This window comes from Aplysia californica, unplaced genomic scaffold (assembly GCF_000002075.1).
Source record: "Aplysia californica isolate F4 #8 unplaced genomic scaffold, AplCal3.0 scaffold00151, whole genome shotgun sequence".
Classification (NCBI taxonomy): domain Eukaryota; kingdom Metazoa; phylum Mollusca; class Gastropoda; order Aplysiida; family Aplysiidae; genus Aplysia; species Aplysia californica.
Window position 1 is genome coordinate 1,119,892 of NW_004797421.1, and position 27,887 is coordinate 1,147,778.

Sequence of the window (27,887 nt, forward strand, 5' to 3'; positions counted from 1 at the left end):
TTCAGAAGTACCTCTAAATGAGCGCTGTAGTAAGAGAAAGGTTCTCATTGGGTTAGAAGCACCTCAAATCATCCCGTGTTCAACCACCATTTTTACAGCAGAAATTCCACATGGGAGAGTCACACACTATTTCTTTAGGCACTGCAGCACTAGCACTGATACAAAACCTGAGGTTGGGAAACGACATCCCACAGAAATGTTGAACCTGTCAACCAATCCTATTCAAATATGAAAGAATCCCATTTGCAAGCTATTAACCCACCAAGATGAGTGAGCACCCATATATCCCCCCCCCCCAAATTCTGTCCGACATCTTACAATCGCTGGAATGATTCAACAGAATCGTTTCTATTGGGACGGGAGATGGGTGGGAGGAACCACACCACAACAAATGAAAAAAAATCTGTTTGGACTGCAGCTCCACATGTAAAATCAGAGATTTAATGAGGGCAGCATTCCCACATGATCAAGGGAGAAAAAAAAAAAACACAAAAAAAAACCACTAGTCACCTTCAAATCTCGCTTATCTTTGTACACGTAATATTTACAAACATGTGCAAGGCAATTTTTCTTTATATTTCACACATTGCCATTTAGATTTACAACAACAAATAATTTCAATGAACAAAGAAAATGACTGCGACAGTTTCTATAAAAAATATAAAAACTCTTTAGGGGAGGGGGGGAGAATCATTGATCACAATTTGTTCAGTAAACCGAGCATTCTCATACATAAAGAAGAACTTTTATACACATTAGAAAAAATTTCAAAGAGATAAATAGGATGACTATTCACACGAACCTGGGTGGCGGGTGGGTTGGGTGGGGGAATTAACAGTTTTTAAATTTGGTTGACAAAGTTAGCCAGCTTGTCCTGAGGTGTCAAGGGGGCCACCTCATTGTCCTGCTGACCCATGCTTACATCCGAGTTCTGCAGTTGGGTCATGGTGGTGTGAGTTTGAAACGAGGACAACATGACGTGGTCATTGCTCAACTGTGATGTGTCCTGACCAACTCCCATGCCATGAAGGGGGGACTGGTTGTTGACTATATTGTGGTGTGGGGACTGTTGAAGCTGTCGGGGGGATGGAATGGGTTGCTGGCGAGGTGATGGCGTTGGCTGCGGAGAACGAACTGTCTGGGGCAGTCCTGCGGCAGATGCAGGGGGAGAACGAACTTGATTCAGCATTTGCTGGCTCGAGGGATTGGCTTGCTGTGCTAACATAAACTGAGGGCTCATGGGCTGTCTATGCTGCATCATGTGCTGCTGCGGAAACTGATGCATGTTATGTCCAGTGTCGTTCTGAAATGTCTGTTGGGGGAAGTTCATGCGCGGTCGCTGAACAAATGGCTGCTGGGGCTGAGCAAACTGGTTAAGCTGTGAAGTTTGTTGTTGTGGTTGCTGTTGAATGTGCTGCTGTCTGTACTGGTGCTGCATCATTTGGTTCATTTGGTTTCTCATCTGCTGCTGATGCTGCATCTGACCACCGGCCTGCTGAGGCATCGGCTGCCCCATGTTGGGCATGCCGTGCATCTGCTGCTGCTGTGCCTGCGGGTGCTGTTGTTGTTGTTGTTGCTGTTGCTGCTGCTGCGCCTGCTGCATTCTCGCTTTCTCGTTCTTCAGTTTGAGCACCTGAGCCATGAGTTGGGGGTTTTTCCTCAACAAGTCCAGCCACTCACTCTGCGAGAGGTGTTGATTTTTAAATGCTCGCAACATGGTGTGCACAGCGGGTCCAATTGGGGTGGCCCCGGCACCCCCAGCCGCAGCAGGTCCAGCAGTAGCGTTCCCCGTGCTGGGCCCCATGGTGGGGACCGGCTGCTGCTGCTGCGGTTGTTGCTGCGGGTGGGGCTGCATTCCTTGCATACGAACATCCCGCGCCATGTTTGGCCGAGGCTGCTGGGAAGGTGCCTGCGGGTACGAAGGTGGCCACGCCTGCTGGGGCCTCATTGGCTTCCCTGTTGAAGGCACAATTGCTGGGGCCGCAGGTCGGATAGGAGGCTGCATAGCACCTTTTCCTATGGAGTTGATGGCTGGCACCCCAGCCCCTTGTCTCTGTGCCTCAGCCTGCACTTGGGCTTCCTGGGCTGCGATGAGGGCCCCGCGTGGAGGCGGGGCACCAGGGGCTTTGCCCACGCTGCCACTTGTGAAGGAGGGCTGCGACGCCGTTGACTGAGGGGGAGAATCCTGCGACGACGGAGTGGCACTGGAAGGCCCATTGTTGGTACTTGTGTTTGTAGTTCCCGTCATGATGGCAACACGACGCCTGAGCATTTGAGCTTGATGAAGGGTGGTCAGCAGCTGTTTCTGCTTCAGCTTCTGTTTGAGCTGAGCACAGAATGGGACCTGGCACTTGTTCTCCACACAGTGCTTGGCGTGGTAGCAGCACAGCGCAATCAACTGCTTGCAGATCGGACAACCATTGTTGGTCTTCCGCCTACAGCTCATGGTGTGACCCACAACACGCTTCATCTTATGGCAGGCGTTCATGCGGCAGTTGGCGTTCCGGCACTGGCAGGCATGAACCAGAGACGAGATACAGCGCTGAATGGATTTGCGGCGAGATTCTTGTGGATTTTCCTCTTTGTCAGAGCTGGCAATGTCATCCAGACCGAGGCCAAGCTTGGTCATCTTGTGGTGATGGCCCTCCTTGTTGTAGCATGGGACGCACAGGTCAAAATCCTGCAAGAAAGATGAAAGTTTTGGTAAGTACATTACCCACAGAAAGGAAGGGGGCCTACCAAAAAAAGTTTTGGTGCAGCAAATGATAAACAATCACTTCAAAATACAAAGCTACCTACTATTATTTCTATTTTAAAAAACCCAAAAAACCAACAGATTGGATGGTGGGCATTGGCCAAGTAACCCCCTCCACACATACTTTTTTGCATTAAAAAAATCATCACACAATCCAGTCTTGAAAATTCTTTATTCTTCAACATCAGTAAGTCCATGAGAAGCACTTGTGATGTTCAAGCTCAGCTTTATGGGGCGGGGAATGTTTTATTATGGCCAGGTATAAGTTTACACCAATGTTCACAATTTACAATCTAAAGGCCGCACACTAGACATTGAAACAGACCAAGCACCCACATTAATGTTTCGAAGAAAGATCCACCCTCAAAGAAGTTTAGTTTTAGTAAAGTTTTACAATGCTTGCAACAATATCATATAAATGCCAAAGATTAGCAGAGTAACATTCACAAAAAAGAGATAAAGATAATAGATGAAGACAGTAAAGAAGGAGCAAACCACACCACAGTACCCACCAACCACCTACATTTCTTCGCTGTAGGTACAACACAGAAAGAAAGAAAAAGATGTACAAAATCACAAGTAACAACTCTTCCAGAAAGAGCATCTTCAAAGATAACACACCCCCCCACCCCCACAAAAGAGGCTATACTTACATCGCATGTGGAGCAATGGTAGCGCGTCTCCACAGCTGCTTTGCAACTGTTGCATGTGTACACAAACGCATCTTTGCCTTGATTATGCAGTTCATACAAGAGGGCCATGGAGGACAGCTTTGCCCTTCGCAAAGACGAGAACTCGTAGTGCTTCTCTCTGGCAGTGGTAAGGAATGCATCACGCCCATCCATCAGCTCACAGCTCATGGCAGGGTCAGGTTCAGTGATGGGAGGCAACGAGGCAGCAATCTGCTGGTTGTGCAGTCTGATCACAAAGAAAACCTGAAAGAGACACACAAAGGAGGAGCTCAGTACATGCAACAGGCTGTTTAGTTTGAGTTGCAATACAAATAGGTCATACAAGTGCCACAGCTTAGACATTGTACAAGTCGGCTTCACCCCACACTCAGCCACTAGTTACTTTCTACATTTGTCTCCCAATAAAAAGTACAATATCACAACATAAACCCCCCCCCCCAAAACAATGCTGTTACTGAGAAATATAAACCATAAATAATGACAAAAATGTCTTGTTGCACTGACACACAAAACAAAAAACTACTCACTTCTTTATGCTTTTCCATGTGATTATACAACTTGGCGGTGAGATCATTGGTTCCCTGAGGCAGATTGGTCTTTCTGTTGTTTTTCCTTGCGCTGCCTTTGCTTTTGTTGGCTTTCTTGTTTCGTTGGCCTTTCTTTTCACCCTTCTTCGTCCCCGCAACATCCTGTTGTCATAAGTTTTAAAAAATGGTTGCACAACAACTGAAAGGGAAGAGCCTTCAGAACTGATTAAAATACACAAGACAGTACAAGAATAACTGGGAGAAAAAAACAGAGGTGTGAGGAAATGTATGATAACAGGACTTGCACAGATTACCAAAAGACATAGCCTGAGCACATCCATGATGCTCCCGAAGAAAACATCTGTGTAATCTGAAGATGAAGACAAGCATGGATATAGACATATGGCTGACATGATCAGCTTCAACATCTACATACAACAACGTAATATTCCTTCGCCAATAAAGGTAAAATGCAAACACTCTTACAGTGCATCAAATGGGGTTGTAGCCGTATCTTTTTTTCTCAGCATCAACCAACTCCAACTGATAAAGCAACAAAATGATACACTCAGAATGTTTTACCACATAGACAAGAAAGCACTGAGGTCTTAACTGAACACCAGTCAATCCTTGTATGTAGTGATAATATGGTGCAAACTATCACCACACTTAGCCAAGTAAAACACCCCAACATCTACAAGTATAAAAAGTTTCTTAATTCATCACCATAATCCAGCATCTGTTCGTATAATGCATTATCCTAACAGACCATCAAAGGCAGTAAACTAATTAAAATATCCGTTGTTTAAGTGGTCCTCCCAGATTAAAGACTCCATAGCACCCTAAATTCTTTTAACAAATCACTTGTTTATAAATCCCAATAAAACCTCCCCCCTCCCCATGTGCATGAGTCTTTAACTCAAGGGACCACTGACTAAAGGAAGGCACACTCACAGAACATACCGCATCTGTCGTCTCTTCCACAGTGTCCTGAGCCTCGGCCTCAGCAGCTGCTGCCTCTGCTTCTTCCCTTCTCCTTTTCTCCTCTTCCTCTTGGTCAAGCTCCTTGATGCTCTCCTCAATCACATTTGGCCAAAAGTCACCTTCAAAGTAAGCAAGGTCCTTAGCAGAGCTAATACCACTGTCTATGGCATCTTTGAATATGTCCTGAAATGATGAAAACCACAAAATTCTAACCAAGTCTCACAAAAACAAAAATATAACTTGAAAGAGGGTAACACTTGAGTCAATGGTTATCTTTCACAGGTTCCAGGAAAAGAATCTATATATCCATAACTTGAAACCACCATGCTTCTGCTACTATAACCTGTTTTCTTGCTATTCAGAAGAGTGATTCCACCACTACAACTCCAAAGTAATTACATTTTGATGCATGAAGCTGAACGTAACAAATTTAGACAAAGCTTACAGTAACCTTTCCACTTTTTACAACTTACAAAAAGGTTCCCATTCCCAGACTATAACTACAAGTACACCTGTATACCTAGAGCATTCTGTACCACTTGGACAAAGACAAAGGCAGACATAGAAAATTGACAAATTTTCCCCACAGCACAACAATTATTTGAACAAAATCTGTCATGTTAGAAAAATATTTTCTGAATCATGAAGAGCAGTACCCACCTTGTAGTCCACAACCACTCGATCAATTATGGCTTTGTCTAGCATTTTCTTGTACCACTCTTGCAGTCTCTTTGGCTTGGGTATTTTCTGCTCTGGAGGATGGCAATGGAAGATGTAATCATCACCTTCACTGGGTGGACAGGCCCAAATGTGAGCCGTGGTGTATCCCAGAGTCTTGGCGTACTCCAAATAGCCAATAAGGATCTCATGGTACACAGCTGTACGCAGGTGCCTTGGTTTGAAAAAGTGAACACTGTCCAAATATGAAATATACACTCTCCTGGGGAGACAAAAAAGAAACAAAAGGATGAAGACTTGCAGTTGCTAACCATGTCACACATGAATGTATAAGATGTACAAATGAGACCACCTATTAATTCCGACAGTTAAATAAAACATTGGTTCACGATTATTTAAGACCACGGATCCTTGAAGCAACACGCATTTGTAAATTTCTTTTTAAACTTCCAGGATGTAAGTAATCACTTCTTAATGAAGAAAGGTGAAAAACAAACACTATAAAAAATTACCTTGTGTTTGGTCCAGGACAAGAGGACCCATATTCTTGCACGTGCATGCCAAAGAAACAAACATCCACTCCATCTATTTCTTCAAAAGCAAACATAGCTTTTGCTCTGTATGGATATGAATCCTCCATATCATTTCCGAATCTGCGAATGCATTCAGAAGTCATGTTTAGCAAAAGAACAAATAAACATGCCACACAAAATGATGCCCAGCCAAAAACATGAACCTACAAGAATAACCCGAGTCTTCAGTCATGCAAATGACATTCCTTATATGGCCATTGTTTTAAGAGCTTTACGGCACTTGCAATACTATAAGGCCATACAAGTGCTGAAAACTAAAGAAGCTACAAGAGAGTAGCAAACATAAAAAAGGAGAGAGAAAGACAATAGTTGTTTAATAGGAAAGAAGGCACTTTACTATGTACAAAACAAATAAAGTACCAAAGCAACCTGACAATACACGTACCCTATCAAAAGCGGACTCCCTACTCATGATCCAGTTTTGCCCTATACGAGTACAAAGCTGCACACTGACACAGTAAAGGTCATTTAGTGCTAAGAAGGAGCAAACCAAAAAAAAAAAAGTGGAAATAAAATCAGTGAGAACAACCTGTGGCAACCTCTGACCAACCGCGCTGCGCTGCAAGGACATAACAGTAATAATTCCATGCTGTTTTCATAACAGACAACAAAGGAAGTTATAGTCATTGTCAAGAGTTATAAAAGCTAGTCAACTTATGGATGACCAAGTGATTTCTGAAACAGCCCGTAGGGGGGAGGGGAAAAGAAGAGACATGACGACGACACAATAGTGTACCTTTTCTTCATGAGTGGTTTTACTTCTGTCATTTTGTCGTAACTGGAAAGCACCCGAATGGTCACTTCACCAGCACCGCTGTCTTTTTTGCGAAGGAAGTTGTTCACTCTGTTTTCCAGATATGTTCCCAGCTTTGTGGTGGGAAGCTCTGCAATTGAAATAATATTTTAAAACATCTGTACAACTATACATAAATGTTTACTTTAATTGTTCGAAAAGTGAAAAGTAAAGAACTATTTCTATTCGTCAATTCCGAGACAAAAACACAAGGTAAAAATACAGACTTTCATGTGAAGGATACAAAACCATCTTAAAAAATAATTATAGAGCTATTAGCATTCGTGTTACATACAACCAATTTCTGTCTAGATTCTTGGAAAAGCATGTCAACACACAAGCAAGACCAACCACAAATTTGTTTAGTTTTAGTAAAAAAATTTTTTTTACAGCACTTGCAACACAAAAAGGTCATAAATGTGATAAAGATTAGGTGTTACATGAGAGTACCAACACAAAAAATGAGGAAGAAATATAAGAACGATAGATGTTTGATAGGAAAGAATAAACAAACCCCACTAGAGCACCCACCAACAGCCCACACAAATTTGTTGAACAGCAGGAACACATATAGGTCTGATATGAAGCACAGCCCAGCCTGAGACTCTCGACCGTAAAAAAAAATAAAAATGTTGTAGGAATAAACAACATGCTTTTAGAGAAGAGTTAAAGCCGAAATAAACAGTAGACAACTGCAACTTACTTTTTGATGTGAACTTGTTCTCCTTCCTCTTCACCCCCTTTGCTTTGAGACAAGAATCACATGACCAACTGAAAAAAAGACGCAAGAAATCGGTATTACAAAACAAAATGGTGGACCCATGAAATACATTCAGAATGACAAAAACTCACTTCCTTTTTGCTTCCTTTCAAAGATGACACAAAAATCTTCGTTATACTAAAAAGTAAATTAATATATATAAACATATACCTTCTTACTATTGTAGGTGTCTTTACAAAAGAAAGAAAAGCTTATGTAACAAATTGTTGAGGAAAATAGCAATAACATGTTAGTGTCAGTTTAACAAACGCTACTGGCAAACAGACATTTACATAAAGACGCTAATTTAAAATAATACGATACTGGCTTATCTACTTACCCTTCACGCCAGATAGACTCAAACCACAAAGCACATATCTGATGCCATCTGCGACCACATTCTTGGCAGTCAATAAACCTGTGAAGAGAATCGATTATAGTATAAAAATCAATTAACCATTAGCTCAGGAGGTTTTGTAAATAAATGTTAAAATGTAGGTGTTTTCACACCATCGACACAATTTAGAACACATACGAAGCAGGATTCTGATCGGCCAAGATCCAAGCAGAAAAACAGATATACAATAAAAGAAATTTCTCCCCATTCAGAAATCGCTTTGTAGTTGAATACAGCATCACTAAAGTCAGAGTACTCCATGAAAACCAGACCCCCCCCCCCCCACAAACATTGTAAGTGTTGCACATCCCATTTCAACTCTATTATGGAAGTACTGTTAGAAAAAAGCCCAGCAGTGTAAAAAGGAATGACAAGGATTCGAATTTCACATTAAGGCTACCAAAAAGTCATTTGTGTCAGTTTATGCTTTGCATGAAATTGAAAAGGACAAACAATCACCAAAGTTCAAACTGACAACACTTACGGTTCATAATCCAACTGATCATTCTTTACTCTGTCGAACTGATCCTTTCTGATTTTCCTGAAACAAACAGAGGGAATACTGATATACATAAAAGCATAACTCTGAAAAATACAGAATACAAAACATTTTCATTATCCAGAGGAAAACATTCTTAAACTACAACAAACTGGTTTTCACATCACTTGTGCACACAATCCATGGCTGGGACCAAAAAATGGGTAGAACAGATATATATAAAAAAATAAAAATGAACAACATTCACCAAGAAATCTGAAGCACTCAAATTGTATTTGAAAGCTATCTACAATTACATAATATGTAGAATGCCAGAGACCTTTTATGTGAGCTCTTTAAATGTTTTTGCTCAAAGGAAAATGAAGTAACAGCTCAAATTCCATTTACTTGATGCACATAGTATATTGCAGAATTTACACAATTTTTAGGGGCAAATAGTTTTTACCCCCAAAATACATTTAATTTATATTAGTTTTTTTTAAATAGTGCACATTGCATACTTTATGACTTAATATGCTTCACATGGAAAGTATTACTTGAAAACAAAAAATTAATTCTTGAAATTTTATTTACAGCTTCCACAAAAATAATACTGTCACTTACGTCATTGGCTGTGTTGGATCCTCAGATAACTCAACTTCATCTGTTTGGATTTCGTTGAAGCACTTTTCACAATAAACATATCTGAAGAAGACAAACAAATGGCATGGTTTTACATCACAATTATTCACATTCGGAAGAAACGCAGAAAAAAGTAACAATTGAAATTTCCCCACATCATTATTTCCAATATATCAACAGGGAACTGGCTAACTGTAAACAGTACAGACACAGAATTACAATCATTAGAACGCTTCTAACTTCACCAAAACAAAATATATGAAGTAACTGTACCAGCCTCAGTGTAGGAACAGGTAAACGAAAATTATTACTGACCATTAAAATGTAAAGAATAACTTAACATTTTGGCAATGTTCCAAACAAAGTACAATGAATTACCAAGATAACCACCATGGTTTTAAAAAAAAGTAGACAGGTGACAATGGAAGTAAAAACTGAATAAGATTATCTCCAGCATAAATTTTTAAAACTATCCATAAAACACACTAGTCCCCAAAAAAACAACTTTTCATCTCCACCCTAGAAAACCTCCTTAACTAAAATCTAAAAATCTTACCTGTTTTGGTAGCTGTAGTACATAGAATCTCTTGGGATTGTACACAGCTGTTTGCCGTAACAACAGAGAACTTGAGGGCAGAAGACGTACTTGTGCCCACAGCAATAGCCCAATGACTGCATGACACTGTCAATCTCACTCTCGAACACCTCAGAAAGCTGAAAATATGAAATGAAATTTGTCACTATGACAAAAACGTCACACCTAAAAAATTTAAAACATGATAACAACCCTCTTGCCCAAAACACAAACAAAAAAAATGAAGAAATTAAACCCCCCAAAAAACTTTTTAAAAATAGTCTACTACACGTAGGAAAAATATATATGTAAAAATGAAAAAAAAACAAGACTCAAAGTTAGAAAAAAGCCTATATAAATAAACTTTAAGCCATTCAAAGCTTCTTTGAAGTCCACAGGATGATTCTGCCATACTATGGGTTCATTCACTTCATTTAAGAGCTAAAGAGACTGAAAAAACTGATGAACCAAAATACTTTTAAAAATGAACAAAAGCCTCTTACCTTGGAGGCATACTTGTACACTCTTGATGTCTTCCTGTTGTAAAGCCAAGCGTTGTCAAACATCAAGCACACATCATCAACATATTCCCATGGATCTGAGTACAGTCCCGAATCCAACTTCCGTCTTATTGTTGAGAGATCCATGGGTTTTTTCACAATATCAAAGTAATCCTGTTGAGAGGGGAAAAAAGCAGAGCCAAAGACCATTAAAAATTTGGAAAAGTAAAAAAAAAAAGCAAAATCATTTCACACAACTTAGCCACCGTAGTTCCATTTGCACAACAAAGCTCACTGGCATACAAGATCAGAGTATTGTGTAAAACTTACAACTTAACAAAAGCAATATCAAGGACAGAAATCTAGTTATCTTATATTTTGCAACTTAAACACCAATACAGGTTCTAGTGCCTTAGTCCTCTTATATCCAGTCTTTGAAACAATAAAAAAAAAACCAAACAAACAACAACATAAAAACAAAAAACTATAACTGAACTCATGAACAATAAGTATCAAATTGTTGTACTGTTCAAAGAACTTGATAAACTGTCAAAGAAATAGGATACCCCCTAATGAAAAATTGGGACTGCCTGGCAAGGAAATCTGATAGAAAAGCAAAACTGGTTTCCCAACACAGCACCTCACCATTCCATGTGCTAGGCAAGTCCATAACAGCTCTGAGAGCAAGGGAAATTCCTTTCTCTAATAAAAGAACACGATTTACAGCATAACAGCACACAAACATGCATCCTTCAATTTAAAAAAACGTGAGTGCAAATACAACTCACACAGCCATTCAGTAAAAAAAATAATATATAAAACATCCAAAAATGAATGACCAAGAAATAATTGGGACATATATTGATAACTTACTGGTATATGGAGGACAACAGGGTCGACTGGTTGTCTGAAAGGAAGAGATTCTGGGTCTTGCTTGAAGAGTTTCTCAAGGGTAGGCATCAATGCTTGGCGAAGCTCATCTTTATCAAAAACTGAGAAAAACAATCACAGTAGGTACTTATTAAACAAACCATTTAACATTTTTTGTACTGGGTATGTGCTTCACAGCCAACAACTTATACTGATTACCATGCCTTTTAACACATAAAACAGCCCCTCCAATCCTAAATCTACCCAAAGACTAATGAATGTCAATCTTACTTCTCTTACATAAAAGTAAGTTAACATTCAAGAGATCCATGCTTTCCAGACAAATCATGAAGTGTAAGCAAGTCATACAAGTAGAAAAAGGGCTACCACAGCGAAATCAATAGTATAAATATTCAAACCAAAGTTATGCTTTTAAGAAAATTTGCAATCCACAGTTTTTTAAAAAAAACATGAAAAGGAAAATGACATGTCACATTCTCAAAAACTTATCGATCTATGTACAAAAACTCTTACTTGTAAAGAGATACTGACCTTTCTTGCACCTTGGTTTTGGTGTGGAAGCTGCAGAGTTATTTGATGCATCTCCAACAGAAGCTGGTTTCTCCTCAATGCTCGCCTGAGAGCTCTCGTCAAGGTTATCCAACTTCGGACTAGAAGTTTCATTCTCAGCTTTTATGGAGTCAGGCTCAGGTTTCACTTCCGACTCGGATTTACCTGTGTCCATCTTCTCTTCCTTCACTTCTACTTCTTGTTTGACTTTCACATCAGTTGACGACTCGGTCTTAACATCACCTTTTTGTGGCAGGTTGAGCATGGAAGACACGGTGGTAGATGATGTGACAACTGATGGTGTCATAGTCGTGAGTGATAACGTTGATGGTGAAGCAGCAGACAACAGACTAGACAGATTCTGACTGCTCTCTGATAATGCAGTGTCCTTGTTATTTGACTCTGATTTCATAAGGTCATCAGTCACTTGAGATAGTTCATTCTGAAATACAGGAGTAAAAAACGAACACAATTCAACAATGTGCTCTCCTATTTACATAATTCACAATATATTTTGTCACAGAATATAAAAATGAGATGTAAAGAAATACAATGCTGAGAAGATACCTCTAAGTAACAGTGGAGAGGCATGCCTTCGTTCCACAAAAGCAACATGCACGTTACGAAGGCACTCGGCAAGTTTGTCGTCTGAGAAGCATTTTATGATACTCTTCGATTTAACCCCCCCCCCCCCAACAAAGATGATTTTTTAAAAATGACATGGTATTGAGCATGAGCTGCAAGACGGGGGGGGGGGACAAATTATGGTGAAATACTCACACTAAGATCTTGGGTTGGGGTCTGTCCATTCAGTTGAGATGCTCTGGATATCGGTAAATGAGGTTGACTAACTGGAGTAGCAGCAGCTGGGCCCGCCAACTGAATGAGAGACTGTTGGGAGGTCGCAACATGGACACCACTTGTAGCCACCACACTGTCTAATGAGCCACCGACGGTTGGCGTTCCTGTCATTCGTTGATTGTTGACACCACCCAATACATCGGGCAGTGTTGAGTTCATGTGATTCTGAAGGTTGGACTGTTGGGGTGTGGACATGGCAGACTGGTTGGAAGCCTGTAATAAACAAATCTCTGGGAGTGAGTATTAAGTTAGTGTGACACTGACATATTATGTATACAGCTAATCGTAAAACAAAATTGAAATTCTACTCATACTACTTATTGCAATAAAGACGTACTATTTTGTAAACCTTAACAATCCTAGAATTGTTGAATAGAAAAATATGCCACTGTTATACACCCAACCAAAAAATTTACAGTTATAGACCTTACTCCCCCACTAACAAAAGCTATTGAGAAAGCACAGACAAAACCCCCCCCAAAAATGACGACCACTACCTGAGACTGAACTACTTGTGCTTGTGAGTTGAGTTGCTGGTGCAAAAGTGGCTGCTGTGGGGACTGGTGGGTGGACGTTGCTGTAGCACTGGGCATCATGAGGCGGTTCATCCCGCCTGGCTGCTGGGGCATGGAACGCTTGATGGCGTCAAATTGCTGTTGGGAGTCTGCCAGGGCAGCATTCATAGTCATAGTGCTTGAAGTGGCCACGCCAGGCATCTGTGAACAATGAGAGTACATGGTACAATGATCCGCCTTTACTTTTTCCTGGGGAGGCCAGGTTTCAAAAGATCAGATAACATTTTATTTTCAAACGGTTAAGCAGTATCACTAAAGAAACCCGCAAAGACACAGCTCGTAACATTTTACATACTATCAGATTCAGTCCAAGAATACCCTAATTTGAAGCAAAGGTAAGAGCCCAAAGACAAAATTGTAACGCACTTAATCCTATTTCTTAAAAGGGATGAACTTTAAATAGTAAATTATGCCGAAAACAAGACATTTCATAAACATTCTAATAGGTTATTAAAAAAAAAAAAGAAAGAAAAGAAAAACAAAGAAAGGGAAAGAAAGAAAGAAAGAAAAAAATCCACAACGTGTACCTGTACTGGTGGCGGTGTCGCACGCATGTTTGACCACTTCATCTTGAGCTGTCCTTGAGGTGGCTGGATCTGCTGCTGATTGGGCATCGGAAGATTATTCATCTCATTGAAGAATGCATTACCTTGTACATTGTTTGGACCATCTGAAAGAGGATGCAGGGTTAAAAACACATTAGCTTTATCAAAAAATGAAAATCCTGATTCTATGCAATTAGCACATACAACACTGCTGACACAACAAAAAAAAAAAAAAAAAAAAAAAAAAAAAAAAAAAAAAAAAAAAAAGGTAACAGAAAAAAAGAGCTTGTTCACATCTCGTCGATTACAGACAAAAACAATTAGTTTTCCAAAACATACCCCAAAAAAAAAAACCCCATTGAAAAATCTCTGGCAAACCAAATCAGATTCCCTCATCATCGCTTAAAAAGAAACTCTTTCTCCGATCTCAGGCAAGCCGCTCCCAGTGGCTCGCAATCAGAACCACTGTGCCAGGGAACCGCTGACAGCAGCTTGGGCACATTCCGTTATGACGATTAACATTACTTGTTGGCAATTGATCTGCCTTTTCTCTTCTAGATCAACTAACATGACACATATGACTACAGCAAATGAGACCATCAATCTTTCTGAAGCATTAAGCCTTCACAAGAGATTCTTACTTTGAGCATTTGGATGAATCTGGCCTTGCATTCCAGGAACCTGTGCATTCGGAGCATTTTGCACTTTCATCCTCTGAATTCTCTTCTCCTCCAGCTCTTTCTGTATTTTGTAGATCTTCTCAGCGAGCAAATGGTAGTACTGACCCTGAAAAGAAAATAATGATGACATTTGTCTCAAACTTAGAATAAAGATATAAAGTATGGGATTATATACAGTAGCCACACCCGAGGATCAATGGCCACTGCCTGGATCCTTGTACTAACTTATCTAAGATTTAAAGTCTTTCACAGTTTTTTTATACAGAGCTTCCAGCGGCTGATATCATTTTTCGAGGATTTTCGGGTCCAGGGCAGGGGGTTAAAGGGGGACTGCGTCCCCTTTCTGTTTGAGAATTTTTGGTTTCAGAGCATCTTAAGTAAGCCATTTCTGGCTATTCAGGCCTAAATTTAACTAGAAAATAATTGAGAAAAAAAACATACCTTGTATAGGCCTACATAATTTTCTGCTTGTTAATCCTTATATTTCCAAATCCAAAACCATGCATTCTCCCTTGTACAGATACTGTACATCCACAATTTAGATCTATAAAACTTGACAGTTAATGTTTAACTTTTCTGCTTGTGTTGGTTTGCACCATAATCAGCATAAGGTGTAGAATTCTTACAATCATAGCTTTTTATATAACAGCTTGACTTTATCTCTAGATTCTAGATCTAAATAACTTGACAGCTTATATTTAACTTAAATCCACAACAATACTTACAAATAAACAAGTCTGGTAAAAAAAACAAAAAACAAGCTCTCTTTAGAGTTTTCTTTTCTTGGCAGGCCCAAGATCTATTGAACCACAATCGTCATTTCTTCCTCTTGTTTACAGAGCTAGTGCTGTGCTTCTTGTGCTTTAGAAAGTGAAAGTAAAAGACACTGTCTACACTTTCAAATAAAAGAGCACTTCCGGTATGGGTTGGCTATTGTTGACTATTGGTAATAAGGGAAAATTTTTATTTCGCATTTTTGAAAATAATTTTTTTTTGGGCACGAATTTTCACTGAAATTTTTTCATTTGCGGAAATCTACTAATTTGCGCAAATCCGCAAAATTGCTGAAGACTGGAAGCCCTGTTTATACTAGATCTCTCCATCTGGTGCTACGGAACCAAATGCGAGGTAAGTAATCAGACGATCATGTTTAAGATTGATTTACTGTAGATCTAGATCTTTATCTAGCAAGAAAATGATTCAGTCCCAACAGTACCATTGGGGGATCAGGTCGGTTTGCTAGCCAGATTAAGGGCACAAAGCGGTTATCGCGGCACAAGTCGGTCGCGCCCGACTCGTTGCCTCACTTTTCAGGCGGCGAGTGGGGCGACCATCCCGTCCCGACCCCATCCGCAATAGGCACCCCACCCCGTACCAAGGGAGTGATATAAATTTTAAAAATTATTTTCCCAACTTTTCCGCCTTTAATAACCTTACAATATTGCAAGGGACATTAATCCTATATTATTTTATTCCCAAAAAAAGAAAAAAATCCTAAGAACATAATGTATAGACACAAAAAAATGACTTACCCTATTGTTCGCAGATTCATACATGTCTCCTTCTACTTTCCTAGCATATGCAACCAAATTTTTCATCCTACTGTCACGGAGGGTAGCTTGATCAGGAGTTGGGAAAATAGCTTGCACCCTGTGAATAATAAAGATTGAGATGAGAATAAGAAGCACTTTTCACACACACAAAACCCCAAAGTGAAGCCGCCTTAAGATCTCTCTTACTTCACAGTAAAAGGAACAATTTAAGAAGAGTCTGCAAGCCAATGGTCACATTTCACATCACAATCAAGGCATAACATTGTGTCAGTAGCAGACTGCACTACAGCATCTCTAACTACCTACTCAATATTTCAATAGACTGCCAAAGGACTGACTGCACAAGAGTTAACGCCAATATGGATAAGGAAAAATCTTTTGGGTATTACTTCACAATTTGAAAGCTGACACAGAATCATACCCACTAGCAATACATCACTATGGCAGTGTAGTGCTTTTTTATAGAGTTTTTTAAATGCAAATCTGAGGTCATCAAGAAAAAGACAAAACCAACTAGATCCATCAATCTTCATCTCAAACAACAAAATGAAACAAAAGCTTAACAAAGCTAAAACGTGTTATTGCAAAAGAAATACTGAAGGAACTCACAGCTTGTGAACCAAGTGATTGCGAAGATCCTGGGTCACTTGGGCATGCCAGTCTTTTCTGCTGGACACGGGGATGGATTTGACAATATCAGGGGCATTCCCCATGGCAGCTGCTTGAGCTGTTGCAGATGCCAGCTGGGTGCCACTCTGTGGTTGAATCGTCTGAGGCAGTTGTCCCGTGGGTGGCACAGGCAACATGCTCATTGGACTACTTGATTGATCTGGGACAACCTTTGGACCTTGCTGATTCGGCATGTTCGTTTTGTTGATTTGACCAGCTGTTGAGAGAAAGAGGATATAAATGAATCTTTTTTTAAAAAGAAATAGAGCAACAATAAAAGCCCATCACTATTCAACAGACATGGTCACACAAATCTGCTTATTTAACTTTGGTAGCACAAAATGCGTATAGAAGCTTTCAATGAGACAGTTGTGTCTCAAGATTTCACTTTAAATAGAAAGTGGGCACTCTTTAACTCAGTATCATACTGAACTACAAAGTGGATGGGCGGGGTTCAAACCCCCAACTAGGCACTCTTGAACTTTGTTTTTAAACTCTCCGCCTATCTGGCTTGGTCCTGTCTGATATGGACGTTCAATTCAGAGGGTCCACCCCTGAAAACACTTTGCAGTGTTGAAAGGGTCATTAAATCTATTCAACAGAATGTACAGTGGTTTGCGGGAAGGATGGGTCCAAAATATTTTCAGAGAGAAGTCTTATCAAACTCAGTCAAAGTACTTTGGTTGTCCTTAACATATCTTTGAGGACTTGAGACACTGACTAATTTCCATACCATCGTTCTGCATAGCATTCATCTGGGGATGACCATGCTGAGCAGCATTGTGAGCTGGGGTATTCTGGTTGTACTGGAGACCTAGAGACTCAAATGCTCTCTTCATCGTTGCAGGGTCAGCAGCGTTTGGTGCAGTCATAGTAGACGTTTGATTGACACTCTGGCCTACAAAATCAAACACGACAGACATGACACACTCAGAACATAAACGAAACAATTCTAAAAACATCTTTGGTTTAAACTGGCAATAAAAACATCACTATGTACAGATCAATTATACAGAAATGAAGCTTGTAAGAACTGCTTTGAACATTTTTTAAAACAATAACGAGTGATCATAACAATATAAAAATTACTACATAAAGAAAAATAGAAAAGCGGAGAAATGGTCCATTTTCAAACAAACGTATAACGGGTAAGTAAACATTAGTTTTTCTTCCCCAAACTGTCAATATAATTTGTAAAATGCCAAGTAGACCTGTATAGGTAATCTTATTAAATAGCAATATTTTAAAACTAATCATGTTACTACTTACTACTGTTAATACTTCTCCAAGAAAATTATAAATCAGCTTTGATATCCAATGCATCCTATGCGATAACCGGGAAGCATTAGTCTAGTGTTAATTTTTATTGGTACGTATTTCTCTTGTAAGAAGCCAGTAATAAGCTACCAATTATGGTAAAACACAATAATGTGTTGGATGTTACAAATAGGCAAGACTCTTTCCTTGGAAATTTTTGTATGACTACATACAGGCCATCAATAAAAAGGGACAACTTTTTAATTGTGTAAAAAAATCCAGTCTTCCGAGATTTCCCTTTTACTTGAGTAATACAAAGTACTCTAAAAAGTAGAAGTGTTATGAAAACAACATTTTGGTGCTTAGTTTTTACAGCACCCATGTCCAAAAATAGAAAATATGCACCCCCCCCCCCCCCCCCATGCAGACTTTTTCTTTTCTTTTCTTTAAAAAAAAAAAAATTTGTTTAGGTCTCAAAGGCCGCAATACGACTTAGTCATTGTCAACCAAGAAAGATTGTGAAATCAAGCCACTGGCATGCTCAGGGCATTCCTTTTGTTGCCAAGTCATTAAATAACATGATTGAAAGTACTTTGTATTATTCACGTGAAAGGAAAAACGTACAAGACTCAAAAGACAAGATTTTTTTACACATACAAAAAGAGGTACCTTTTTCATGATCACCAGTACAGAAATTTACATACATTATGTGCAAAGACATAAATACAATTTGTAGTTCAGTTAGATTAAAAAGGAAAGAACTTTTTTGCTCCTTTTCATTTTTATTGAGGTCCTCCTCTCCTATAAATGATTGTCTATTCATTAATTCTTTTATACAATAGGAAGGACATACAATCTGAAATCAAAGAAAATCTTAACATTTACTTCCTTATTTATGAAACTGAAAAATTACAGAAACTCTCGTTCTTGAAATAAAAAGACACATATTCTTATTATGAATGTTTCTTTCCAAAATTGTTAATTGCCATACAGAATCAACAGGATACCATATAAATGTTGGTGCCCAAAGAAAGGTACCAAAAGTCGCCACAGACCATTTTTAGCTTCAGAAGACTGATAATGACAAAAAATCACCTTTTTGACCAAAAAGTGTTTCCATTAGAAAATGATAGTTCCACCATTTTTTTACAATGTCTCAAAAGGGTTTCCATTGATTTGACTTCTAGATATTTTATTTTTAATAATTTTGAGACTAGGGTATTTTTAAAGAGATAATGCAAACTGCTTTTAGAAGGTGTTAAAATCTATTCTTGAAGCATGTTTTCTCTTCCCCCGCTACGTTTTACCACTGAATTCTAATCATAATATTGATGTCAACTGAATGCCAAATTGGAAATAAATTTTCCATGAATAAACACATTAGAAACAATAGAATCATTATTTTTCTCAAGTTTGTGTCCTACTAAAAAGCTAATTTGCTCAAAATTAGATCTTTATACCCTAACTCACAAAATGTGCAATATCTCAAAAACTACTTGAGATTTCTCAAAAATTCAAAAACTGCTGTTCAGCATTGAATTTCCTATAAGGTACAACCCTTAACTCAAAATCCGACTTTTGGTATCTTTCTTTAGGCAACACAAAATTATTCTAATAATTTTGACATATTAGAGACACAACTATGGAAACTGGTTGAACTGTGTCAAAACAGAATATTCTGAAATCTGATCTCCAGTAGAACTGAGAGAAGCAGATGAACATAGACAACAACAAATAAAAAGATAACACAAACATCAACAACAAAAACACATAAGAAATCTGTCTCCAGTAGAACTGAGAGAAGCAGATGAACATAGAAAACAACAAATTTAAAAAAATAATAAATAACACAAACAAAAACACATCAGAAATCTGTCTCCAGTAGAACTGAGAGAAGCAGATGGACACCAAAAAATTATAACAACAACTGAAGTGCAAGGGTTTCTTGATCTTTAGTCCGGTGCAATGCATTTTAACTGAGCAACTAGGGCACCTGAGCACAAAAGAAGCCTTATGTCCTCAACACTTCAACAAATGACAAAGATGTCTGGGCACTGATTAAATTAGTAGGGACATATAGTCATGAAAAGATTGTGGAGATTGAAATAAGCGCCAGTCATTTCAAAGGGCTGCTCCTCATGATGCTTTTCTTTAAAATGTCTTTTTTTCCCAACAACTTTTTCATTACTTTTACAACAACGTAATCCTCAGCCATGTACGAAAGTGCTTTAGTCATAACAATACGACAGAAATTTAAACGGTAATTTTAAATAACATTAAAAAACCATGTCCGCCTCGAAGCATCCTTTTTATAACTAGGCCTGCAGAAGCACTTTATCGTCACCAAGTGTGCATTTCTGAAAATTTTTCTTTAAATGATGAAAGACGCAACTTGGAACAAAACTGGTTCACTGTTCCGTATGAAAATATGTGCACTGGAACACAAAAGTTCAGATCATATTTTTAATTGCATCTTGAATCTAGAATTGCGAAAGTGGTTACAATATTCACAAATGTACAAAATCTAGATTTCTGATTTATCCGGAATATATGCACCTCTCATGGGAACATCTGTCTAGGGGTTCACCGTGTGTTTCTTATATCACAGTGAAAAGGCTTTAAAACTCACGGACCCTAGATAACGCATGCCATTTTTTAAAAACCTGAATCAATGGGTCACCCAGATTTTCAGAGAATGAAGAATATGACTGGTATGACTGCCAGTGAATATTTTATAACTCGGAACAAAGCGTCAATATGAATGTTTTTGGGTACAGATCAGTCCAAGTGCAGAGTTATGGCTTTTTTTGATCTCAGAAACCTTGGCCCCAGAGATATACAAAAAGCATACCTTGGGTATTTCGTTTGTCTGCAATCTTCAGAGCAAAACAAACAGGGCAATCTTGACGTAGGCAGTTTTTCCAGTGAGTGATTATTTGACGAGATGAAGCACAATGGGCAACTGAAAAACGAAAATTTTACCTTCAAAACAACCTGGAAAAATTGAACATAGCTCACAACAGAGCCTTTTAGTAACAGATGCAAAAGCAATAGAATTTTTTGGTACTTTATCATATTATCCCTCCAGCATCTATTACTATGCTCTGTACAATGCAGTTACCTCTGCCTGGCAGTAATTTATGAAACATTTAAGAACCAAATCCAGATACTTCCCAACTACATCCAACACATGGCTTACCAACATGCCATTTCAAATACAAAAAGTACACAGCCCAATAAAGACCCTTCCCAATATCTTTTCTTCTCACTGTGAAAACATAGCTCAGGGAAATCCCAATTTTATCCACATTATCTTGTATTTTTATTCCCACAACTACCAATTACACCCCCCCCCCCCCCCCCCCCCCCCCCCCCAGGATGCCATTAGCCCTATTGCAAGAGAAGTAGGAAGAGACAGTTTCCAGTTTAAAATCAATACAGTCGAAACCGTTTAAGATGGCCAACCATGGTCGAAGAAAGTAGTAGTCTTACACAGTATCTCAGTGTCTTAAAATGTAAAAAAAAAATGACAGGGAAGAAATGGGGAGTGGCTGTTTGAACAAAGAGAAGCACATTGACATAATAATGATCATTTAGTGCTAGGAAAAAGTAAGATGGACAGACAGAAACAATAATGGGACAATTTAAGTAGGATCTACAATGATGTCCTCCAGCCACATGCAAGATAGTAATCATGCAGCACCAGAGCGGTGTTATCAAAGGTTAGAGCCCAATTCTCAAATTTGACACAATTGTAAACAAAGTAACTTCAAATTCTGAAATGCTGACAGAACTCTCTGCCTCTCTCAGCCTTTTTCCAGCTGGTAATGGGTATGAACCACAAAGAAAGGCTCTCCATGTATGTCCTCCCCTTCCTCAAGCCAGCTGTAACCCATCTGTCGGAGATCTGATTCCACATCTTGCTCGAAAGTGGATTTCTCCCTTCAAATCTTTCCTCTTCCCTTGAGGGGTCTATCGTTGGCTTTGCCGCTTCACCCACATCGCACCAGCGGTGGAATTTTAGTTGCAGCGGGTGTGTATGTGTGTGTGTTACCCGCCAAGCGCCTTATCACGTTGGGGTCACGTGAAAGCGAATCAGTATAGCTATCTTATCATATACAGGCCAAGAGCAAACTCCAAAAATTTCTGAATGTGCAGCTTTTTCCTTGAATGCAATATTCTAATTTTTGTTTGAGTTATGATATCTATACTGAGTCCGGTCACATCGTTTTGTTGATGCAAGACCGCAAGAACCAATTCATTTGTTTTTCTCCAGACGGACACTCTGACAAAGTGAAACTAGATGTTTTTGTTTCCTAAACCCTTTCCAAGTTTTCAATAACAATATAAACGACTTATAAATAATGGATCAGGTTAAAACGAAACAAAACTGAGGCCCCCTATCATAGCTGATATATTGGCGATACGTCCGCAAGGGGTGTGGACTCCCGTTGATATATCAGCGATAGATCCGGAAAGAGTTAAGTGCCTTGGGCCGTGTGTAGTATGAGCCTGCTGCCTTTCCACTCTTACTTTCTGATAGCATTCATGATTTCTTTATCTGTTAAAGGATCACAACTTACTTTCAAGTTTCTCTCAGCTCGCGGTACATCTGGTTGGTGATTTGGGGGCTGGTTCTTTTAAGAAATTACAGGAAGTTTTCCTCCCATTTTTATAGCTTTGCTTCTTTTCCCCTGCTTGTCTTTTACAGGCAATTCCAGTTTGTTGCACTTCTCATTTTTTTAAAGCATATTCTAAATTACCTGAGGCTGCTGCTCGTTTATCCCGCTTCCACCATTTCTTTTATGGACTTGCACTTGCCTGCTTTTTAAATAAGCTCTTGTTTCACTTCTTCGTGAGTCTGTGTATGTGTACTCTTCTTGTGCAGTTCTTTAAGCTTGTTGAGTTTTGCATATGTTTAGCTTTGCCTTCATTTTCCTCTTTTGTATTTTGTCCATCAACTCTTAAGAGACCCAATCTTTGCGTCTTCTCTCTGATTCCAATTTCTTCCGTGCAAAATGTACATTTTAAAAAAATGAATGCCCAATACACTTGTACTCCAACCTAACTCTTTTTCAAGAAGCTCAGACAAAGATTGAAATCAGTTTTGTAGTGTCAATATGAAATTTTGTGTCTCGGCTTGCTCATTAGCTCTTCAGTCTTTCACCATTGTCCTTACCCATGGCAATCAAACGACATCAAAATGTGCATAATATTCTGATTTAAGTCATGTTTTCTTCTTCACTGTGGATAAATGTGATAAAAACAGCGCAAAAAAATGTGAGTACAACAAAACGCTGTGAAGACAAGATTTACACCATGGAGAGCCATGGTTATTATGTACGGTTTTTACTTTTAGGACAACAACAAGGTTAGTGCCACAATTTGGGAAAATGGTTTAAGACACAACAATAAAAAACCAAGACACTCACCTTCACAAGACTTTCCCTTGTTGCAGGTCGTCATGTGGTTCAGAACATTTTTCATGGTCCGACAGTATGGCAGCTTGCACTCTTGCTCAATGTTGTTCTGCTCTCTCCTCTGACACTTGTGAGCATGCAGAAGCAGGACCAACTGCTGCTGGATGAGTTTGCTTTTATCTGGCTCTCCAGCTGCTTGACGTGGACCGGAAGTACCACTTCCAGTGGGTTGTCCAGGCTGTGTTCATTTAGCAGGGGGTGAAGAATGGAAAAATAACCATTTTCAAATACAGAGGATTTAATTTTTTGACAAACTAGAGAAAGAATAAACCCACCTCTTCAGTATGGACATCCCAACCCACCATGTTTATCCTTTTTGTAATGTCAAGTTTTTTTCAACACTGGACAGGGCTGTTTTGAAAACCCAAGACGAAAGCTAGACTGTCATCAGTCATAAACCCACAACATTTAACTTTAACTAGGTTACCATAAACCTAAAATTCCAGAGAAATAAGCAGTTCTAGTCTCTTTGTATATTTGCAGCAGTCGTTTTCAAATCTGATGTCTAACTCATGCTATGGCTACCAACGTTCCTGTACAACAATAAAGAGATGCTGTATATCGCAAAATTATACTATTTATTTTGCAAGTGGCATGCCACACACTGCGAAGGGGGGTAAGAATTAATGGTTTACTGGTATAAAATGTGGAAAAAAGCATTTACTGTAACCAAAACATTATAGATCACTTTTTCAAAAACTGTTTTAATTATTACACGGCACTTACCCGAATATTTTGAGGTGGGTTCTGTGGCATGTTCATATTTGGGTGTCCAGGCATTCCTTGATGACCTTGCATCTGAGGCATCCCAGGACTTTGCATCATACCAGTCTGTGGCACTTGCATGGATGTGGAAGGATTCACATTGTTCCCCTGCATGGCTCTCATTTGACCCATGTTACCAGGGAAACTGGTAGGACCATTCATCATTTGATTTGGCATCTGCTGATTCATATTCAGACTTCCCACACTCCCAATCATTTGCGGATTACCCATAGTGGGATTCATCCCCATGGTGTTAGTAACTCCACCCATTGGACCAGCATTAGTTCCTGATATGGTGAATGAGGCGCTACTGACAAGCGCATCGTTCATGTTCATATGTGAGGATGTGGCTGCTTTGTTCGCCAGTGTTGCTGCCAGGTTGTTCGACATTGGGTTCTTGCCCATTCCCATATTCATCATTGCACCCATGCCAGGGCTTCTACTTGTCTGGATACCACCAGCACTATTGACTGGTAACGGCAGAGAAGTCTGTGAATTTGGGGTTGACCTCGACAGCAACTGGGACAACGAGCCCCCCATGCTCGTGTCCTGACTGCCCTGAGGTGTCTGGCCATCACCGGAAGTGCCCTGCAGCCCATCCAAATCATCTGGTAATTCATTCACAATCCCGTCAAAATTGAGGTTTCCAAAGTTGAACTCTGTGAAAGAATAGAAAAGAAAGCATGCAAACAAATGAAAAAGACTGAAAGACTACAAAGGAAGACTATGCAACACTTTTTCAAGAGCAAAGAAATGCAACTTTAGTAAAAAATTTATCTATGGGATCAGACTCAAGAAATAGTATTCACATACGAAAGATGTCCATGTCACTGTTGGGAAAGGACAGACAAAGGGCTTCCAGATTCCATTCAATGTGACAGAAAAGGCATGTGCCCTCACTCCAGTACAACCTTTCGGTTCTAGATCTAGTCTTAAAAACTTGTAAGTTATAAAAATTTAAAAAACAAAAAAAACCAATACTGAATAAAAAATATGCTAATCATACAGCACCACGGGAATCCTATCCTTGGTAATTTCCTCACTGAAAGATGAGAAACACCATAAATCAACACTGGCAATTTTTTACATAATTTAAAAAAAACCCTGCATGATGCAAATTCCCCTCAAAAACAAATTAAGCAAAATTCAGAAAAACTAGAAGAAAATGGAAAGCCATTCCATTCCTAATTTCAGCACGAACTGAACTCCCTGAACTTTTCAGACCCCATGGAAATGCGCATGTACAGGGACTAAAAATTAACATGCCATATCATCAAATACCTCTTGTTTTAAGACTGATTAAAGTAAAACGCCTGAAATCAGACAAAATTCTGACAAGTTAAAAGCATCTGGATATCGGAAAATCACACTAAAACTTGGTTCTCATTTAGATCTATTATTGTTTTGCCTCATACTTATTGTTTTGCATTTATATGTTGTTGATTTTTTTTATTGTTGCCAGGGGGGGGGGGAGGGGGTTGAAACCCCCTACTGTTGTCATCAGTGCACATTGTTACATGTAAACATGGTTGGTCCACCAAAGTTAAATCCGGCCCAGAAGGTATTTATGCGAAAGTGAAAGCTTTCTGAGAATGTTGGCCGTTACTCCAGTAAGCATTTCTTTTTTTGTTGAAGAAAACACCACACTGCTTCCACATTACAATTTTAAAGATGGAATCTAACAACTTAAATATGTCGCGAAAGGTTCACTGCTGCACATGCCATCAATTGTAAAATAAAGGTAAAGGACGAAAAAAAACACCAAAAAACAATCATAGAGTCAGAGTGACATGAAGTGTCAAACCAACAAAAATAAGCACATCATCTTGGGTGTACAATTGTCCAATTTTATTGTATTATAGTCTAGATATAGATCTATCTCTAGATCTAGACCCAATCTAAATTCAGTTTTCATACAGAAACCCACACAACATAATATTCCCTATAAACTAGCTCAACAGAACAGATAGAGATCTAAATCTAGATCTACATCTAGATCTAGGCCCAAATCGAAAACATGATCTCACTCTACAGTCGAACAGCACTGAAATTCATTTTAAACGCTACTGCCACAGCTAGGCTATTAATTACTGTAGACGAACATTTTAAAACCACAATAAAACTACCTTGAAAGACTTGTAACAAAGAAGAAAAGGGCTTTACTACACTATGCGCGAAATGGGCATTATAACTGCTTCACTTTTCAGACTAGATTCTAGGCTCTTTATTAAAACTGCACCTAGAATCAAGATCTAGATCTAGATCTGGATCTAGAAATCTAGATTTAGATCTAGAATCTAGATATATAAATGGAATTTAATGAGAGAGTACAACAAACAAATAGGAAAGATCCAATTGTTCACATTTTCTAAATCTCAACTCAGGTTCTGCCACTGCTGATTAAATCAAAACCTGTGATGCCCATTTTATTTTTACAAATCAGAATCAGAATCTAAAATCTAGAATCTTAGCCTAGATCTAGATTTCTAGAATCTAAATCTAGATCTATAGTCTATATTATAAATCTAAATTCAATAAAAACCACTGCGTTCTTGGCACATAGCCTACCTGGGTGAAGATGCTTTGACTATTTTTTAGAAGATGACAACAGTATGAAAAAATTAGGCAAGTAATAGAAAAAAAACCCAATCAGAACAAGTCTATTCCCTGTGGTAGATCTATAGATCTAGATCTAGATCCTAGATCAAGATCTAAAGTCAATTTATTGGTACAAAGATGATGATGGGAATGAGATACAATTAAGTCAGTAGTCAGAGTCTGAACTGTCTAATTCTAATATTACAAAGTATAAAGATAAGCTTGAATTAGAACTGACCCCTGACATTGCTAAACTTGCACAAAGAAATCTGTCTAGGTTTAGTTCATATTCTCCCAATATTACTTGGAAAAGCAATCACCTAAGCCAATGCAATTTATTCTTTCCAGGGAAAAAAAGATTTCAAGAAACATGGGGCATGGGGCCTCAACAATCAGCCTAGACAAAACCCTGGGTCTAGAATCTAGACAAGTTTTTTAATAAAAAAAAAGAACGTAGATTTTGATTTCAAGGAGCACAAAGCCGTCAAGAGAAAGTACAAAAATCATTTAACATAAAAACAAACTCAACTGTAGAGCAATCCTGCACTTACCATTATTATCGCTTGGAGTGTTCAACGATGGCGATCCGATTCTTGGTTTCTTGTTGGCCGGAGGCCCGAGTTGATGGTCGGCCATGTTTACAATCAACTCAGCACTAAGATTTTACTAATTTCAGGAATTGCAGGACTATTTTCATCCCATGCATCGTTGAGGAGAACACTTGTAAAACACGTGAGGAAAAACAATGTCACAGAAAATTTCAACTTTCGTCCACGCGTCCGGATCGGTGTCTTTGCACGATTTCACTTTTGCACCATGATGACGGACATCGCCGACTTCACGTCGACCTAGCGATCCAATCGCCAGCCGCTGCCACAAAGCACCGCGGCAGAGAGGATTTTTGTTTAACAAAATTCCTCCTTCAAATCAGGCATGAAGTCACCATATGAACCTCTGAAACCAAAAACGAACCTTAGAGGTACAACCTTACCGATATCCCGAATCAAATAGTCGTTTTAGAAGTGAAATAAAACATAAAATTTCAGCAAATTCATTTCTTCACAACCAACAAACATGGCGGCTGTTGATGT

The 27,887-nt window shown here is 39.0% G+C and overlaps 1 protein-coding gene across 1 annotated transcript; it reads right to left on the reverse strand.

Moving 5' to 3' along the window:
• Window positions 1-673: 673 nt before the first annotated feature.
• On the reverse strand, window positions 674-27,887 carry CBP (CREB-binding protein; the record flags this gene model as incomplete). Its single annotated transcript, NM_001204711.1, is given in 26 exon segments — window positions 674-2,680; window positions 3,409-3,690; window positions 3,975-4,136; window positions 4,929-5,141; window positions 5,619-5,898; window positions 6,149-6,289; window positions 6,966-7,113; window positions 7,726-7,793; window positions 8,123-8,200; window positions 8,664-8,720; window positions 9,282-9,362; window positions 9,856-10,013; window positions 10,377-10,547; window positions 11,247-11,365; window positions 11,796-12,255; window positions 12,594-12,887; window positions 13,172-13,390; window positions 13,777-13,919; window positions 14,436-14,580; window positions 16,007-16,124; window positions 16,637-16,913; window positions 17,430-17,594; window positions 20,805-20,915; window positions 23,386-23,611; window positions 24,160-24,857; window positions 27,348-27,887. Coding segments are annotated over 26 exon segments (6,738 nt in total). The 5' UTR covers window positions 27,433-27,887.